The 20,228-nt window shown below is 38.3% G+C and overlaps 2 protein-coding genes across 2 annotated transcripts; both read left to right on the forward strand.

Moving 5' to 3' along the window:
* The first annotated feature begins 260 nt into the window (after window positions 1-260).
* LOC117613112 (probable LRR receptor-like serine/threonine-protein kinase At3g47570) lies at window positions 261-3,482 on the forward strand. Its single transcript, XM_034341759.1, has 3 exons — window positions 261-1,995; window positions 2,071-2,952; window positions 3,048-3,482. The coding sequence occupies exons 1-3, from the start codon at window positions 261-263 to the stop codon at window positions 3,395-3,397; spliced, it is 2,967 nt and encodes a 988-aa protein (XP_034197650.1). The 3' UTR covers window positions 3,398-3,482.
* Window positions 3,483-6,131: 2,649 nt separating this feature from the next.
* On the forward strand, window positions 6,132-8,049 carry LOC117613114 (probable LRR receptor-like serine/threonine-protein kinase At3g47570). The gene is made up of 3 exons (XM_034341760.1): window positions 6,132-6,436; window positions 6,530-7,505; window positions 7,606-8,049. Exons 2-3 carry the CDS (start codon window positions 6,800-6,802, stop codon window positions 7,845-7,847), a joined length of 948 nt encoding a protein of 315 aa, XP_034197651.1. The 5' UTR covers window positions 6,132-6,436; window positions 6,530-6,799; the 3' UTR covers window positions 7,848-8,049.
* The last annotated feature ends 12,179 nt before the right edge of the window (window positions 8,050-20,228 follow it).

Here is a 20,228-nt window from a genome sequence, read left to right on the forward strand (position 1 = left end):
CGTGAAAAAATATATGAAAGACGGTACTATTTATATAGACAGATCTAAATTTTATTTTTAAGGCTTATAAATTCACAAATGGCCCAATTTCATACAAATGAAGGTGATTGGGCCTAGAAAAATAGAGGTGATTTGAAGTTGGACTTAGGAAAGCAAGTCAACCGTGGCTGATCGTAATGACCGAACTTGGTTAAGCGCATTACCCAATTTTATTTATAAACCAGTTTGCCGTGCCTTCATAATCAAACTCAAAATTCAGAATGGGGGTTTTGGTTTTGAAACTGATTTTATTGATATACTCACTTGTGAATGGAGCATTGTTCGTTTGCTCCATGCATTTGAGAATGGGAGGCAACGAGACGGATAGGCTTGCACTGCTAGCCATCAAAGCTCAAATAAAGCAAGATCCTCATAATGTATTGAGCTCTTGGAATGAATCCATTCACTTTTGCTCGTGGCACGGTGTCTCCTGCGGTCGACGCCATCGCCAGAGGGTCACATGGCTAGACCTCCAATCTCAAAAGCTGGCAGGGTCCCTATCCCCACACATAGGAAACCTGAGTTTCCTAAGGGCACTAGAGCTCCAAAACAACAGCTTTAGTCATGAAATCCCTCCACAAATTGGGCATTTGCATAGATTGCAGGGACTGTCTCTACACAACAACTCATTTAGTGGCCGTATTCCGTACAACATATCATATTGCTCCAACCTCATCTTCATGAATTTCGGTTACAACAGGTTGGTGGGTAAAATTCCATCTGAATTAGGCTCTTTGCTGAAGCTTCGAGAAGTTGATTTAAAAGTTAATAATTTAACAGGAGAGATCCCTCCTTCCTTGGGGAACCTTTCGTCTCTCGGGAGACTCAATGCAGATGGAAATAACTTGGTGGGAAGCCTCCCTGCTTCTCTAGGCCAATTGAAAAAATTAACATTTTTGGCATTGGACTCAAACAACTTATCTGGTACCATTCCTCCCTCCATGTATAACCTCTCCGCTCTTCATACTTTTAGCGTATTAGTTAACCAAATTCAAGGGAGTCTTCCTCCAGACTTGGGAAAAACTCTTCCTAATCTCAAATTCTTTGCCGTCGCAGGGAACAAATTTTTTGGGTCCCTTCCTCCCTCACTATCAAATGCTACAAGTCTACAGAGACTTCAAGTTCAATGGAACAAACTAACAGGGAAGGTGCCGGATTTTCGAAAGCTTCATAACCTAAGTGCATTTGCCATTCAAGGTAATCGTCTTGGAAGCGGTACAGATGGTGACTTGAGTTTTCTCTCGGACTTGACCAATGCAACTGAGTTAGAAGTGTTGATCATAGATGACAACAACTTTGGAGGGACGTTGCCCACATCAATATCCAATCTCTCCACCAAGCTTGAATTGTTTTGGTTTGACAGAAACCAAATACATGGAAGCATCCCGACAGACATAGGGAATTTGGTCAACTTGGAATCGTTGACAGTGGGGGAAAATAGCTTGACGGGTAACATTCCCACTGAAATTCAGAAGCTTTCAAGCCTTGTGGAATTAGATATTTCTTTTAATACATTATCAGGAAGCATTCCGTCCTCTTTAGGAAATTTAACCAAGTTATACAATCTCTTCTTACAAGGAAATAATCTTGAAGGCGTCATCCCTTCAAACTTGGGGAATTGCCAGCAGTTGATATTATTGGATTTATCTAATAATAAACTTAGTGGCGCAATACCTCAACAAGTTATCGGCCTCCCTTCCTTATCAAAGCTTTTGAACTTGTCTAGGAACCACTTTACGGGTTCTCTTCCGATGGAGGTTGGAAAGATGAAGAGCCTAGGTGTACTGGACATTTCTAATAACATGTTGTCAGGAGAACTTCCAAGTAGCCTTGGTTCATGTGAGAGTTTAGAAGTCTTACACTTGCAAGGCAACTTCTTCAAGGGGTCTATTCCCTCATCTATGATTGGGTTGAAAGCCATAGAAGAATTAGACCTTTCTCGCAACAATTTGTCGGGTGAAATTCCAAAATTCTTAGGGGGCTTTGTCTTCTTGAAGAAACTAGACCTATCATTCAATGAATTTTGGGGAGCGGTACCAACTGGAGGAGGTGCTTTTAAAAATGCAAGTGCGATTTCAATTACTGGCAACACCAAGCTCTGTGGAGGTATTGCTGATCTGCAACTGCCCAAGTGCAAGTCCAGAAAAGGAGGATTATCTCGTAGCTTGAAATTAATAATCCCGTTAGTACTTTCCGGAGTTGCTCTTCTTGGAATAGTTATGGTGATGTCCTATTTCTTCCTCTGTTCATCAAGAAGGAAAAGGAAAGAGATTCCGTTGAGCACATTGGCGAACCATTTTTTGCAAGTATCATATGCTAATCTTCTAAGAGCTACTGACGAGTTCTCTTCGGCTAATTTGATTGGGGCAGGCAGTTTTGGGTCTGTTTACAAAGGAATTCTTGATGATAATGATAAACATCAACTTGTTGCTGTGAAGGTGTTCAACTTGTTACGCCATGGAGCATCGAAGAGTTTCATGGCCGAATGTGAGGCTTTAAGAAACATCAAGCATCGAAATCTTGTCGAGATTATAACTGCGTGTTCAAGTGTTGACTTTCATGGTAATGACTTCAAGGCTCTGGTTTACAAGTACATGGACAGAGGAAGTTTAGAGGAGTGGCTGCATCCTCCTACTGAAATTGAAGAGGTAAGAGAGGCACTCAATCTAGAGCAAAGGCTAGACATTGCCATTGATGTTGCTTGTGCATTGGATTATCTTCATAATCATTGTGAAACACCGATAGTTCATTGTGATCTCAAGCCAAGCAATGTTCTTTTGGACAACGAGATGACTGGACATGTTTCTGACTTTGGACTCGCAAGATTTCTCTCCCAAGAAGCTGGTATTAATGTTTCCAACAATCACACAAGTTCCATTGGAATAAAAGGATCGGTTGGTTATGCGGCTCCAGGTAAGTGGTGTCCTTTTTTTCTTTTTAAATCTTACAAAGTTTAGCTATTTTACTAACAATTGTGCTGATAATATCTTATGATGTTTGAATGGTAGAGTACGGTATGGGAAGTGAGGTGTCAACAAATGGAGATGTCTACAGCTTTGGTATTCTTCTGTTAGAGATGTTCGCAGGAAAGCGACCCACCGACGACATGTTTAATGGGGACCTAAACCTTCATACTTATGTTAAAATGGCTTTCCCTAATCGAGTTATGGAGATTGTAGATTCAACACTTTTTGAAGGAGGCACCAACGAGAGAAGGGTTCAAAAGATTGAGGTGTGCTTGAATTCAATATTTAGAATTGGAATTGAATGCTCTGCTGAATCTCCAATGGACCGTCTGAAGAATATCAGTGATGCTGCATCTGAGCTGCATTCCATTAGAGACGTTCTTCTTGGATAGGAACTTTTTCTGCTACGGGCTTGTGTGATGGGGATATTATTTTTTATGTTGCTGCCTGAGAAATATTCTTGTTGCTGCTGCTAGGCTGGTACAGTAGATGGGAGTTCTGCTACTACTACGTCGTTTTATTTGTGTGTTTGGGCTTGAAGCCCTTAGAAATGCGATCAAACTACTGCATCTTGTGTAAATCTCTTATCTTAAATAAATCTGAAAGTACACTTGATCCTGTTGTTTGGTCCAAATACGTTCTCTGAGGACTATAATGGCCATTTCCTAAGCCCATGCCTATTAATTGTGAAGCAAGTTTATTCATTACTTACAAAGGGCCTAGAGGTCTTCCAAAGATAATTGCATGCTTGCAGATGGGGTCTAGTCTAGCGAAAAAGTGTGTGTCTAAAAAATCATCGTCTCCTTTTATAACTTAGACTATTAATTGTATTCAAAAATTAAAAACAACAAAACTATAATCGCATATTCACATGAGCTAACACGTTGTGGCACTATATAGTTATTGCCCTATCTTTCATGATTGATTTTTCTCCCATGTATAACATAAAGGTGTCTTTATTCATCTGTTTAATTAATTAGGTATTGAAAAAGTTGGAATTTTTTATTTTACTTTTGTTTGGTTTAAAAAAAAAAATTTAAGTAGATCTGTTCATATTCATTGTTGGTGAATTATTTTGGCTGGTGAAATAATGAAGGGAAATAATGACATGTAGGTAGGTGTGCTGAATTAGTTTCCTCCCACCTTAATTACTCCCAGCGAAAACTTTATGAGGGGTTGCTCTAAATTGAAACCTCAATCTTAATTAGTTCACATCTTAAATCTTTTTTAGTTTTCTTTTATTTTGAAAGAAGAAGGAGAATTTTATATGATGTTGTTGGACACATTGATATATTTCATGATAAAATACAACATATAATAAGCAATAAAGACAATATTAACATTAATAGGAGTGGGTCACCGTCTGTGTGTGTATGGTATTAGCCAAAATCCTAGCCCCCTTTCTTTCAAAAAACACTCTTAGAACCTTTTCCACTTTGAGGGGAGAGGAAGTCATTGTTCTTCCCCCCTCTCCCCTCCTCTCTTCCTCTCTTCCTCCGTTCACTTCTTCCTCCATTTTCAGAGACAAATGGTTTTCCCTATTTGTTTTAGTTTTATTATGATTTTCATCCAACCATTACAGGCGGCTGCGGCTCAGCGTCGGATCTCCATCACCATCTTTTTTGCAATTTCTTTATGTTTGGAATAAGTTGCAGAGACTCTTTGGGTTCTCTGTGTAGTTTTCACCTCTCCTTTTGTGAGAGTTTTTCATCTCTCTTTTGTGATAGCTTTTCATCTCTCCTTGGTGAGAGTTTTATTTGTATTGTTATGGCTTGATTTTTCAAGCTTTATCTCTTTTTATTATTCTAAGTTTGTAATCTTAGTTAGGATGCCTATGCCAAAGTTTCTTCGATCCTACCTGATCGTTAGTGGAGACATACCAGATTTTTTTAATTTTAATATTAGATTGCTCCGTTATTGTAATGGCCATTTTGTGGCTAGTTTGTATTGGCCTTTTGTGACTAGTGACTTTTTTAGCTGAATTATAAATGCAATCATAGAATTTTTCAAAGAAAAAAAAAAAGAAGTGGGTCACCGTCTAACCCAACCACACAAAAAATATTGTGAATCCATCACTCTTTTTACTTCATGTGCTGCCAAAAGTTTTAGAGGCACAACAAAAACTATAGTCCTTCACATATGTATTGTATATGCCAAAACGATATATATATTATGTAATTTAAAGCCTATATCTATATTATATGGAAAGGAAAAGCATGCGCATCACTTTTTTTTTTAATACAAAATTTATTCTTTGTCTGCTGGTCCAATCAAAACTTTTCTTCTTTTTTATACAGCTCACGCGCATGCATGATGTCTCCCACTTCTTTTTTTATTTATTCTTTATGCCCTTTTGTTCCTTCGTTGCTGCTTCTGCTCCACTTTTTCTTCTGTATTTTTTTCATCTCAAATTCCCTTTGGTCTGCTGTGTTTCATTTCCTTCTCTTCGTTGTAGTTTCCTGGCGTTTGTGGTGGCAAGGGGCAGAAAGTCAATTGGAGTTGGAGTTCTTGTTCTTTGCCTCTAGTTGAAGAAAAATGCTCAAACTTCAGGTTTTATTGTTTTTTGTTGATTAGTTAAATTATTGATTTTATATGTAGTTTCATTCTTGTTATTGTTTTCGTCTTATGTGTTGATTGTTGAGATTTTTATTTTGAAGAACAAATTGCTGAAAGTCTAAAAGAATTTTTGCATAAATATTTTCTGGAAAAAAAAAAAAGCTTCACTGGAAAATGTAGTTGAAGATTTACCAAATGAATCTAAACAATGAATTCATTTTGATCAAAATGAAAATAACAAAAGTGTACATGAATGAAAACGAAAATGAAAGTGACCAAAGTGCAGGACATGATATTGAATTGAAGATACAGTGAATGAACTTGAATGCCCAAAATTTGGCATTCTATGGAACAAATGAAAACGAAAATCAAGAAAATTGAACCTATCCTAGGCAGCGAACGTTATCAAAATTTTACAATTTTCATGATGAATTTGTAAGGGGTACTCCAAAAAAAATTGAAAAAAGTATCTTTTTGTGTCAAAAAAAACCTGTCTATAAAAAGGCACACTCTACACTTTGGCCCGGGGACTCAGATCACACAAGACCGGCCCTTGCAAATTTATTGAAATTGATATGCAACTTAACTGTAATGAGATTCATTGGCACCGTCACCTTTGATTTGGAGAATATTTGTAGCTTTTTAACCTTGTCTATGATGTTCATTTCTAAAGCAGCCCTGCTTCACTGACAGACTTGTCCTCCTCTCCCTCTAGTCAAACTTCCTCACAGTTCCATGTCCCTCCTTCCCCGTCCACTTATTCCAAAGTGCAAGACTTTGTTCCAGAAACTCAGTCCTTCTAGTAATCTTTTGCAACCCAGCAGTCCAACTATGTGAATTCTCATATTTCAACTTTTATGGCACTTTGGCAGCGTGTGAGTAAAATTTAAATTTAAATTTTTTTAAAAAATAAAACAAAATTTTAATTGGATTATACATGACCCTAATTTTTATTTTTTATTTTTAAGGTCATTCATGCATGGGCCACATAGGCCTCCAAAATTCTTAGAAGGCTTTTTCTCCCTGAAAAATCTGAACCTGTCATTCAATTGGGGTCGGTAACAATTGGTGGTGTTTTCGGAAATGCAAGTGCAACTTCAATTGTTGGCAACACTAGGCTCTGCGGCGGTATTGGTAAACTCCAGCTGCCTAAATGCAAGTCCAAGAGAGGAGGATCATCTCGTAGCTTGAAATTAATAATTCCTTTAGTTTCTGGACATGCTCTTCTAGGCATAGCTATGGTGCTATCCTATTTCTTTCTTTGTTCGTCAAGAAAGAACGCGAAAGAAATTTCGTTGAGCACTTTGGCGAAATCTATTTTGCAAGTGTCATATAATACTCTCTCGAAAGCTACTGACGGGTTTTCCTCAACTAATTTGATCGGTAGGGGTAGCTTTGGGTCTGTATATAAAGGAGTTCTTGCGTATGATGATATAACTGATCAACTTGTTGCCGTGAAAGTGTTTAACCTGTCACGCCGTGGAGAATTTAAAAGTTTCATAGCTGAATGTGAGTCATTGAGAAATATCAGGCATCGAAATCTCGTGAAGATTATAACCGCTTGCTCAAGTGTTGATTTTCGTGGTAATGATTTTAAGGCACTGGTTTATCAGTTCATGGACAATGGGAGTTTAGAGGAGTGGTTGCATCCAACTACTGGAGAAGAGGTAAGAGGTCATGCACCCAAGAATTTGAATCTTCTTCAGAGGTTAGACATCGTTATTCATGTTGCATGTGCATTGGATTATCTCCATAATCATTGCGAAACGCCAATAGTTCATTGTGATCTCAAGCCAAGCAATGTTCTTTTGGACAACGAGTTGATTGGACATGTTTCTGAATTTGGACTAGCAAGAATTCTCTCACAAATATCCAACAATGATATTTCAGCAAATCAGATAAGTTCCATTGGAATAAGAGGAACGGTTGGTTACGCTGCTCCAGGTTAATATCTCCATCCCATTCCCATCCCAAGTGCTTCATTAATTATTTCATTAACACATGTTGTGAGATTAATTAATATTTCATGATGTTTGAGCTGCAGAGTATGGCTTGGGAAGCGAGGTGTCAATAAATGGAGATGTATATAGCTTCGGCATTCTCGTTTTAGAGATGTTTACAGGGAAGAGACCAACGGACAACATGTTTAGTGGAGACTTGAACCTTCATAATTTCGTGAAGATGAGCTTCCCAGACCGAGTTGGAGAGATTGCAGAATCATCATTTTTTCAAGGAGGCACCGACGAGACTCCCGATCAATATAGGGTGAGAGTCCAAAAACTCTAAGTGTGCTTGGGTTCGATATTCAGAATTGGAATTGAGTGTTCTGCTGAATCCCCAACAGATCGCCTCAAGAATATTGGTGATGTTGTGTCTGATATGTATTCTGTTAGGAACATTCTTATGGGCTAGGAACTATTTTCATCTTTTTGGGCCTACGAGGCCCCGTGATTTCTATTTGTAATTGAACTCTTTCCGTATAAAAATTAAAAAAATAAAAAAATAAACCCATTACACAATTATTTCTTCTAGATCTGACCCGAATGTTCATCAGCTGACGTACGAGGTAATGTAAAAAAGTCGAATGGTATTATCATTCGAGCATATAATTGTCATATTCCATGTTTTGTTTCACATGTCTTGTTGAAATATTTCTTCCCTCTCCTGAAAAATTAATTAAATAAAACAGTCGTTGGAAATAAAGAAACTCTCTGAGAACAATAAAATAATGTTATTCAAATTCCTTCATCATGTCATGCATATAAAGTAGTTTGTCATGCTTGAACTTAGAGCACTTTTACCTATTTGTCATGACAAAAGATAAGGGGAGGCAAATGCTGTTACTATTCATGTAAATGGTAATAGCCCTTGCAAAAGGTTTGTAGTGTTTCCACTTATTGCCGTGACAACCACTATTCACATGAGATGTGAGGAGATGAATTTATATAGAATTTTGGTGTGAGAAGTGAAGACTATGACTAAGTATTTATTTAAAAAAAATCTTAAATTTTTAGTATTTTTTCAGATTTTTTTGTTAATTTTTTATTGCTGACGTCAGCAAACTCAGGCAACACCCAAGTCATTCTTGCCTTTAGGCTGACCCGATTTGCAAAGATCCACAAGCTGCCATGGCTGTAGAAGCCCACTGGAACGTTAAATAAGGGCTTGGGCCCACTGTTGCCCAGGTTGGGGATGAACGCTGGAAGTGCTCTTAGGAGGTGTGGCTGCGTGAATGTTTCTTCCCCCTTTTCTCTGACTTGTTGGCTCCCATACATAGGCATGGGAAAACCCACCTACGAAAGTATGGGCCTTGCCCTCACCCATTAGTTGTGAGGCCAATCTCCCCCTCATCAAAATGGGGAGTTTGGTTGTGCAGTTGTAGGGAGGTTAGAATGATGGGTTATTTTGAGGGGTTATAATGAAGGGGTCTTTAATGTCGTTCGATTTAGTGCAGAGTTATTATTGTATTGAGGGATTGAATTCCCTCATTATAACTCATCAACATAACCCCTCATTATAAAAGCTCCCATGAAATTAACCCTTATTTCAATTAAACCTGTTACAATAATTCAACAGAAACAAGAAATAGATCCATCAACGAAGTCGAGTCCTGTATGCTGATAAGTCATTTTCTTCCTTATTCTTTCCAGAATATTTTGGCTACCAATTCTTTCTTTTTTTCAATCAGTATTTATTGTGATTTACGAAAAAGCCTTTAACAGCTAGAATATACAACATTTATTTCTATAAATAATATATATATATATATATATATATATATATATATAACCCCTGAATATGAGAAAATGAATTTTATTTATTTATTTAAGAAAGCTGACTTTAAAAGTCGAGAAGAAAAGCACAAAGTCATTGCAAGTCGCAAATCTGCTCCAATCGATAGCTATAAAATTCCAAACACAATACTGCAATTGATTGATATTGTAGTCTTCAGCCGAATTGATCAGGAAAATACCCAATTGATTGCGATATATTTTGATTTACGAATGGGCTTGGTTGTTTAATTTTCTTCAATCTTGGGGTTACAATTTACAATACCCATCTTCAATTACCATACATTTAAAGTAAATAAGAAGCCCAAAGAAAGAAAGAAAAAAAGAGAGACAGCAGGGACACAAACGAAGAACTGAGAGAGAGAGATGACATATCCATAAACATTGAATTAGTTTAGATTAGATGGTCTAGATTTTATGAAATGCGGGTATATACACCATCCCTAAATACAGAGACTTGAGATTCTTCTTATATCTCCAGAATATTATGACAAACAAACTTGACAAGTCAAGCCTGTCGGCCCAAGAAATTACTGTGACCAAAGGAACCACGTACACAAGTGAACAACAACATTGGTATGGCCTTGGCCATGGCATTTGTTTCCACTCACAAGTCTTTGTTTAAAGTCTTCTCTTTCATCAATTTCCTGGCATTAGTAAGAAACACCATGCTAGCTATCGTGTAGACTTGACTTAAGCTTAGATATGTTAATGTCATCAAAGTTGTTCAAAAGTTCCAATTATAAATTAATTAGCTTGGACCGTTGGTGGAAATGTATATGAGTGAATAGTTGACAAATTTTGTATTGTTGCTGGGGCTGTTTTCACTCAGCTTCCTTCCTACCTCTCAGCCATATGTTTTCAAGAGATTATACCCTCTGAAAACTTTCTTCTACTGTTTTGAAATGGTCTTGGTCCTTGGAGTTTTCTAGCATTAATTTGTGTAATTGTTATTTGCGAAGCAAGTCAACAGGGGTTGTCCATATCTTGGACTAATTAATTAATCATTCCTCCAGAAATTGGGCATTTGCGTAGATTGCACGTTTTACGTTTAGATAATAACTCAATATAACTAGTTATCACGATAAACTGTAATACAACACATCTAGAAAAGATTGCTGATAATTGTTGTAAAAGAATAAACATGTGGAGCCCACTAACTATTTATTACTATTCATTTGGAGACTTTTGGTAGAGTTTGTCTGTCACGGGTGAATAGTGAATAGTGATGAATAGTGATTATTTCAGCCTATAAATAAGAAGAGAAACGGAAAGAGAAGAGGGGAGAAAATAAAGGAAAGGAAAGAAAGAGAGAGGAAGAGAAAGAAAGGAAGAGAGAAAAAGAGAGCAGAAAGAAATTCTCAAAGAGAGAGGAAAATCAGTGAGCCACATATATTGTAAACACTAAAGTTGTAGCCCTATTATTTTACATAGTGGAAAAGTTACTGCTGCTTCTCTCCGAGGACGTAGGCATAGCCGAACCTCGTTAAATGCTGTGTCTCATCTACTTTATGTGCAACTCAATATCCGCATATATTCCAGGTTATTTTATAACACGTTATCAGCACCATTTCTCTATCTCTAAAATACAGAGCAATCCTCTGCTTTCAACAACAATTTCCTCTTTCCTAAAACGCTTGTTTTAGAAACCCACCAAACCAATACCAATTCCTTTACCTGTAAAGGAGTTCTCAGCTATGCAAAGCTTTTGCAGCTCTTGTTCTTACAATTATTACCCTCTGGAGGTCTCTGGAGTTAACACTTTCCATGAAGCTCAGAACCTCACAACCACACCCAATTCCTACCCAGTAGCTGCAGGCCATGACGAAACAAATCATGTTGCTCTCGGGTGTTGAGAATTGCACCGACTGTGAACAGCACACTGCCAATCAAGAAGGGGATGTGCACACTCTGTTGCAGGATTTGGACATGCCCATCCGCTCTCTCATAGATTTGGCACGAGTTGTGGATCGTACCCAGCAACCACAAAACAGAGGCAACAACAAAGACTGCCTCGATCATGGTGGTTTCCCTAGCCGAGTTCGCATGATCTGTTCCTTCAATGGCCACTCATCTTCATCATCTTCGCATATGCTGTCACAGACAAAGGATCAAGCAGGCCTGTGGCTTCATGATCAAGCAGGCCTGTGGCTTCATCTCTTTTCCTTCTGCAAAGAACTGATTTAGAACACATCAAACAGATCATGGTGTTGCCTGAGAGATCACCAGCACGACCATCGGCTCGGAGCCGAATACCACTTCTCGACAAAGTTCTTCCATGGCGGCTGGGCACTTCGTCGCCACAACCCCCAAACCCATCCGTCTCATCCAATCCTCATCTCTGAGCCAGTGACTGGAGGTTGCAGCGAACAATCGTGTCCTCCTTGCTGTTCCCGTGCGACACGTCCACCGCATACGACTCCACCACCACCGTCCTTCGATCCAGAATTTTGAAGCATGGATGAACCTGAGGATGTCCCACATGAATAAATCATGTTGCTGAGGATCTCTGTTGCAGGTCACGAACCTGCGAGACAAACAAAGAAAGACATGGGAGGTTCAAACATGCTGGTCACGAACCAGCAGTAAACACTAAAGACATAAATCCGCTCTGCCTCTGCCTGTCTCTTTTCTCTCCTCTGTCTGTCTCTTTTCCCTGCCTCGTTTGAGATGCAGATCAGTTACTTCTACAGCGGTGCCCTGAGCCTCGCAGACGACGAGCCCACCTCGACAATGACGAAACCAAGGAGGCGGCAGCGATTGGAGAGAGCGCAGCCGAGGAAGGCAGGGCGGAGGAGCGAGGAACGACAAGAGAGTCGAGGACTGTAGCCATGACCGCAGAGGATCGGAGCCGAGGCAGCCATTGCTGCCCTGCAGAAGGGCATCCAAAAGGAATTACAACTTGGTGACCACAGTGGGAGGGAACAGAGCAGACAAGTTGGACAGTGCGTTGAGAACGAGAGTTTCTGTCATGGCGATGGCTGTGACCATGTCGGTGTGAGCCCTCATGGTTCCGCGGAGAAGGAGAGACGGCCACAACGCTAAGAACCTCAGCTACAAGCTCATGCCAGCCCTTGAAGCTCTGGACTGTCCCTCAAAAACCCCAGTTCCTCAACGACCATTCCAGCTCCATCCGAGCCGTCGTTGGTCATGCAGGGAACTATGAAGGCTGACGAGCACTATGGTTTGTCTCAACTTTTCTAAATTACATATATTAATGTCATAATATTATATTGTTTCCTGTTTCCTCTATTTTTGACAGGAATTACAATTAGTGCCCATACAAGCACCTTTATTTTACCGCACATTTAATTTCATTTAAGGTATGGTGCGGGTTTATCGTCCATACCAGTAATTTATTTACCAGAAATTTATTTTATGGATTAATTGTGCTGTATGATGATATAAATATGAGATCTGGCAGTCTCTCCGGTACTATATTTGTAAACATGTGATCGGACTTAAGAGTCCTTGATCCCTGACATGTGAATAAGGACCTGGGGTTCCTTAATGATGTAACAGTACCGTATTGGTTCATAGTGCCGTACACATGGATGATAACTGTACTAGCAGATGTACTGTACACATGAATAGTACCAGACATATGAATAGTACCGGATATGTGAATAGTGACGTATACTTAAATATTTAACATTTTGGGTAAACCGTCACTATATACAAAAAGGGAACCTGTAGTTCCTTAAACTCATGGATGAGCAAAGTAAATGAGATGCCAGAAGTCCCTCAAAATATGGACAATTATGTAAGGGTTTAAAGTCCCGATATATGTACATAAAATTGTAAGAATGTCCATACTATGAGAATATGTGATTTTGGCCTGAAGTTCAAAATCTAACAGTGTTGAGAACCTAAAGTTCCAACAGTTAAATGGACAACCCTTGAGGTATTATTGCAAATTGTGGTACACCACAAATTTTCTTGGCATAAGAGAAATGATGAATTTAATAAAGTTCGATTTTGTTATAATCGACACCTCAAGGAAGAAATATATCTTGTGAATTCCGGCTGTTAAGAATACACCGTGAAATGGATAATATCAGTATAAACTTCAAATGATGAATTGAGGCTCCAAGCACATGGATCCAAATATATGAGAGATCCTAAAACTTGAAGTTGTGGGTATATAGTAGTTAATGTTCTTCACTACTATATTGCGATATTATCGTGGTCTTTACTCAATTCATATTTTATGTCCATTTGAAAAGGGCAAATAAATTCTGAGTTCTGCCTGAGCCAGAAATTATGGGCTCACATGCTTTGAAATATGAAATTTGGGAAAGTCAATGTGGTTATTTGAACCTATAAGGCACAAGGTTCCAAACCGTCATTTTGAAAAGACGCAAAAATCACATGTGCAAGTTTAAGAACGTGCGCAATTATTGTAACAGGAAAGGAGCATATAATTTTATAGATTTTTCGTCATTTTGAAAAGACGCAAAAACCACATGTGCAAGTTTAAGAACGTGCGCAATTATTGTAACAGGAAAGGAGCATATAATAGATAGATTTTTTCCACCTGCAATGAAGGTGCAGACCCTGTAAAATCTATAAAATTACATTATGTTCTGGAAGCCTCTGAAGGAAGGGTCCAAAACTTCACTTGGCCTCTGATAATGTCTGTCGGCACTTTCGGCATTTTCAAGTATTATTTTCGTCAAAGCCGATCTTGCTTTACGGATTTCACGGGACTACTTTTACAAAAGTATCTCGAGAATCTCACAATTTTCTTATGATTAATTTGAAATCCACCGGTTCTATCTATTCATTGTATTTGTGTATAAATGTGTTACTAACGAAATTTTCTTTGCAGAAGACATCCAGTTTTCCCATACATAATGATGCTATATCTACTTATTTTTATTATCAGTAAGCACTTAATATGCCTGAGAAGCAAGACTATATCTGATCATCCATTCAGGAAGCAAGACTATCCCTGATCATATTTCTGCAAGATCAGGGAACTATGAAGGCGACATTATGCTCTAATCTCCTGAGGTCCTTCTAGACTAGGAGAAATGAGAGCTTGTTATCTGCTTCCACCAGCTTCCTTCTTTGATTGCTAAACTTGTTGTCTGCTCCCATCAGCTTCCTTCCCTGATTGCTTACCTTACCTTAAAAGAAGAATTGTGACTTTTGATTTTGCAGGATATAACTAGATCATCAAGCACTACGTTTACTAGGCTGATACGAGCTTGAATGATACTTGAGAAAAGTTTCTCCCACCTAAAGATGTAAGCAATACTTGTGTTATTTTATGCTTATATACTTATTTGATATTTTATCTTGAAAGGTAACCAAATGAGGAGATAAGTCCGTTCCAAAAGAATGGCTTGTATGTATCCATGAATTATTAATGCAAATTTTACAAATTGCAAGTTGGATACATTGATAATACACTGCACAGATTAAAGTCCCATAAGAACAAAATATGGGTATAGCAGTGATCAATATGATGCACGCCTGTTGCGTAGCAAATGATGTGGATTGAAGTCCCAAAAGGACAATCCTTTGACATGTCAATATTGATATTGTGCACGCCTAATGCGTAGCAAATTGTATGGGTTAAAGTCCCAAAAATTAATTGACATGTATGTATTAATCTGTAGCATGCCTGCAGCATGACAGATATATGGGTTCTAAATGTTCCAACTCCCTAAATGGAGATTATCCACGCCCTACTATAAAATAACGCTCCATTGGAGGTTATAATCCACATTCTCACATAATAAAAGCCCCTGCAGTGGCTTGGGTACCCAAAAGCAAAGAAATGCTTATAATTGATGTATGCGCATGCACATGAGAATGGTGGAATCATGAATTGATGAATGACAAATTTTGATTTTGGAGTAGCTACTCAAATCATCAATGGGCTGTGTTGATTGGAACCACGCTCAATTATTAAATGTCGACAATATCATTGGCCAAAATGGAATGAGGCAATTCCATTATAGATGAGAATGAACGTGAAAGAACAAACCCACAGTACGAACCCCAAAATTTGTTAATACTAAAAGTTATACTTGGGTGTTCGGAATAAAAGGGAATATACCTACTTTGTATGACACAATGTTTTTTTGGCATAAACAAGGAATGTTGGGTTTTCTCCATATTTATAGATTCAATTGTGCCCCTTTATTGCACATTTACGGAGACCAACATGTTATCTTTAAGGGTTATTAAATGCACGAAGCATATTGCCAGAAGCGATTCCCTAAAGATGTATAAATAGCTGGGTTAAAGCTATATAATGTGTCATAAAGTTTAATCCCTTTAAACAAAATCCTTGAAAGGATTGAAATTGCATGAAGCAAGTCCCTGAATGACATGTGCCCCTCTGTACTCAATGTTAATGAACATAAATTGCCTCAGTGAGTATATTGATTATAATGTGATTGCAACACATTAAAGCTTCTCAAGAGTTCCAGAAATATTTGTCTCGACTTAAAGATCGAGCATTATGCCAACGAGATTATTGCTTATACTAAGAAAGTATTGAAGCATTTTTATGAGGATTATCCGTTGGACACTTTAAGGATTTTCCGAAAGTATATTGGACCGGACATCATATTTTTCAGATAAGGCTCAACTCCATCACCATCATTTTGGGATGATGTGAGGTATATTTGATGCTATTTCCGCATAACACCATGTACGGGCATATTCTTTCAAGTGAACTTACAAATAGCCCAAGTTTAGTTGGAAACGCGGACTCTGAAAATTTTTATGATTTACATAGAGATAGCTCACTGGAAATATATTTACTTACTCAACTACGAGAATTGTTAATGGCTACATCCTCCACTCACTCCGAAAGATTCTCACTCCAAAAGATAGTCATGAAGATATCAGGGGGAGCATCCAGAAGTATGCTATACAGATTGTTGTACTCTTCTTTCTTCCATCAGTTCTCTACCTTACTAGGTTTTCTCCAAGCAAGTCTTTAATGATACAACCGACATATTATTAGTGGTCTCCAAGGGGGAGTGTTGTAAAAGAATAAACATGTGGAGCCCACTAACTATTCATTACTATTCATTTGGAGACTTTTGGTAGAGTTTGTCTGTCACGGGTGAATAGTGAATAGTGATGAATAGTGATTATTTCAGCCTATAAATAAGAAGAGAAACGGAAAGAGAAGAGGGGAGAAAATAAAGGAAAGGAAAGAAAGAGAGAGGAAGAGAAAGAAAGGAAGAGAGAAAAAGAGAGCAGAAAGAAATTCTCAAAGAGAGAGGAAAATCAGTGAGCCACATATATTGTAAACACTAAAGTTGTAGCCCTATTATTTTACATAGTGGAAAAGTTACTGCTGCTTCTCTCCGAGGACGTAGGCATAGCCGAACCTCGTTAAATGCTGTGTCTCATCTACTTTATGTGCAACTCAATATCCGCATATATTCCAGGTTATTTTATAACAATAATAATAAAAATTCTGAAATTTATCAACTAATTTTTGGTATAGTGGTAGTAGTTGTCTCCACTTCGATGAAGAATAATATTTTAATTTAACTCGGATAAATAGGAGGAATCTAACTTTGTTATATGGATGAATTATCACGCGTAAAAATAGCTTTATTGTTGTAAATGATAAGGTGGAGCCCACCCACCACATGGGGCTTTGCCTACAAAAGGGTTCACCCCTCTGTAATTGGGAGATACAGATAATATAGAAAAGAGAAACTGATCGGATGGTTTCTCTCTACTCCTAAATTCTCTCCTCAATTCTTTGGTTTTATAATACGTTTATCAGCACGAATTCGCTCTCAAATATATCAGCTGAATTCCCTGATGATGAGCCTCTGTAAACTCCTATCCTCAAAGAAACACAACACATTCATGTTCATAGAGAGTGCTTAAGGAACCATGCAGCGAGCCTTGGCAGCTACGCCACAGACGGCTGCGGAGAGTTCACACTCGACGACGCATCCCCAGGTGGCCTACAATGCGCCGCGTACGGATGCCACCGAAACTTCCACCGCAGAGTCACCTGTGCAGCCATGTCATCACAAGCTGCAGGAGGCAGCGGCAGATCAAAAAAAAAAAAAAAAAAAAAATCATTCCCCAAAAACCAAACTGTTTGTTCTAACCGGAGCTGGAGGCTTCATTTTTTCTGGATTGTCAAACTATTGCTAGAAAGAGGCTACACTGTTAGGGGAACCTTGAGAAACCCAGATGACCCAAAGAATGCTGATGTGGTGGTCGATGAGTCTTGTTGGAGTGATCTTGAATTCTGCAAGAACACCAAGAACTGGTACTGCTATGGGAAAGCAGTGGCAGAGCAGCAGCATGGGAAGAGGCCAAGGCGAAAGGGGTGGATTTGGTGGTGGTGAACCCAGTTTTGGTGCTTGGACCACTTCTGCAACCAACCATCAACGCCAGCATCATCCATGTCCTCAAGTACCTCACAGGCTCAACGCCGACAAATACGAGCACAGGAGCTTGTATCTCAACCCAGTTGCCCAATTCGCATAAGGGATCGAAGCCTAATAGCCAGGTAAAGAAGGAAGATCCTGATTGTAAAGTAACTTCGGTTCAACAGACGAGGCCTAAAAATTTGGAGGATGGAGACTTCCCTACAGAGCAGGATTGGCTTTTGGTGGGAAGGACATTTGTCACTGCACTTTCTACTTCCAAAGGCAGGAAATTGTTTGATAATGAGATTGTTCATTTCTCTTTTCCTTCCGCAAACTCCAGCTACAAAACCAGATGGATTGTTCGTTTCTCAACCAAGCAATTTGGGCAAAGTGTGTTATTCCGGTAGCTGTGCTTTTGCCTATGTCGGCAACACCCAACAAAAGGAACATAATGGGTGTTGAACCATTGACTTTATAGTCCTTTTCAGAAAGGAGAAGCATCGCCAGAAGCAAAAGCTCAATCATGCTCCGATCAAGCAAAGGCATTCTGCGCAGCACTCAGACATGGAGGAACTGGATGAAAAATCTTTCTTCGCCCTGAAACAGTTCATAACTGTCGATAGAAGTAAAGGTGTAAGTCAGATCTGTAAGTTGGAATAGTTTTTGTCAGACAAGTGGAAGCAGTGGGTCTGAGGAAAAGAGATAAGTTCTCTGTTTTTCTTTATATTTTATCTTTAATATTATACAATTATATTGATCATAAAAAGCAAGTGAAGGTGTACAGGAGGAACTTGTGCAGGTTCATGTTCATCAATTTTATTTACGAAATTATGGACAAACGTGAAGGCTGACGAGCACTAAAAAAAAAAAGAAAAAGGAAAAAAGGGGAGGCAATTCCAGTTGACAACATATATATTATTTGATCGTGGTGTTGATAAGAACCCACCAATAATTGCTTTTACTTTATCGCAAATTTATTCTTACTTAAAGTATGATGTGGAATTGACCCTCATACTTTAAGAAATTACTTTACTATACATTATTTACTGTATGGTGTAGGTTTATTACCCATACAACAGTATCTATTTAAAAGGGTGGTGCGGGTTTATCGTCCAAGCCTTTACTTTTATTTAAATGTATGGGGCAGAATTAGTGCCCATACAAGTACGTTTACTTTATGAATTTACTTTACCGCACCTTTAATTTCATTTAAGGTATGGTGCGGGATTAACGTCCATACAGCAAGCAATTTAATTTATGAATTTACTTTACCGCACCTTTAATTTTATTTAAGGTATGGTGCAGGATTAACGTCCATACAACAAGTAATTTAATTTATGAATTTATTTTACCGCACATTTACATTTATTTAAAGTATGGTGCGGGTTTATCGTCCATACCAGTAATTTATTTACCAGCAATTTATTTTATGGATTAATTGTGTTGTATGATGAGTTTTTACAGTATGCAAATCATGATGATATTAATATGAGAGCTGGCAGTCTCTCCGGTACTATATTTGTAAACATGTGATTGGACTTGAGGGTCCTTGATCCCTGACATGTAAATAAGGACCTGGGGTTCCTTAATCATGTAACAGTACCGTATTGGTTCATAGTGTCGTACACATGGATGATAACTGTACTGGCAGATGTACTGTACACATGAATAGATATGTATTCATGACTTGATGAATAGTACCGGATATATGAATAGTGACGTATACATAAATATTAACCATTTTGGGTAAACCGTCACTATATACAAAAGGGAACCTGCAGTTCCTTAAACTCATGGATGAGCAATTAAATGAGATGCCAGAAGTTCCTCAAAATATGGACAATTATGTAAGGGTTTGAAGTCCCGAAATATGTACATAAAATTGTAAAAATGTCCATACCATGAGAATATGTGATTTTGGCCTGAAGTTCAAAATCTAACAGTGTTGAGAACCTAAAGTTCCAACAATTAAATGGACAACCCTTGAGGTATTATTGCAAATTGTGGTACACCACATATTTCTTTGGCATAAGAGAATGATGAATTTAATAAAGTTCGATTATGTTATAATCGACACCTCAAGGAAGAAATATATTTTGTGAATTTCGGTTGTTAAAAATACACCGTGAAATGGATAACATCAGTATAAACTTCAAATGATGAATTGAGGCTACCCACATATTTTGTTATATCTGGGCCGGAAGCCCATGGATCCAAATATATGAGAGATCCTAAAACTTGAAGTTGTGGGTATATAGTAGTTAATGTTCTTCACTACTATATTGAGATATTATCGTGGCTTTTACTCAATTCATATTTCATGTCCATTTGAAAAGGGCAAATAAATTCTGAGTTTGTGTTTAGCCCAGGCCAAAAGTTCCGGGCTACCATGCGTTGAAATATGAAATTTGGGAGAGTCGATGTGGTTATTTGAACCTATAAGGCACAAGGTTCCAAACCGTCATTTTGAAAAGACGTAAAAACCACATGTGCAAGTTTAAGAA

This window comes from Prunus dulcis, unplaced genomic scaffold (assembly GCF_902201215.1).
Source record: "Prunus dulcis unplaced genomic scaffold, ALMONDv2, whole genome shotgun sequence".
NCBI lineage: Eukaryota > Viridiplantae > Streptophyta > Magnoliopsida > Rosales > Rosaceae > Prunus > Prunus dulcis.

What these genes read in the sequence shown, in the direction of transcription:
- LOC117613112 (XM_034341759.1), top strand. Translation starts at nt 261, where the DNA reads ATGGGGGTTTTGGTTTTGAAACTGATTTTATTGATATACTCACTTGTG. An exon ending in TTCTCGCAACAATTTGTCGG is followed by an intron (nt 1,996 to 2,070) that starts GTGAAATTCCAA and finishes AATTTTGGGGAG; the next exon opens with CGGTACCAACTGGAGGAGGT. An exon ending in GGTTGGTTATGCGGCTCCAG is followed by an intron (nt 2,953 to 3,047) that starts GTAAGTGGTGTC and finishes TTTGAATGGTAG; the next exon opens with AGTACGGTATGGGAAGTGAG.
- LOC117613114 (XM_034341760.1), top strand. Translation starts at nt 6,800, where the DNA reads ATGGTGCTATCCTATTTCTTTCTTTGTTCGTCAAGAAAGAACGCGAAA. An exon ending in GGTTGGTTACGCTGCTCCAG is followed by an intron (nt 7,506 to 7,605) that starts GTTAATATCTCC and finishes TTTGAGCTGCAG; the next exon opens with AGTATGGCTTGGGAAGCGAG.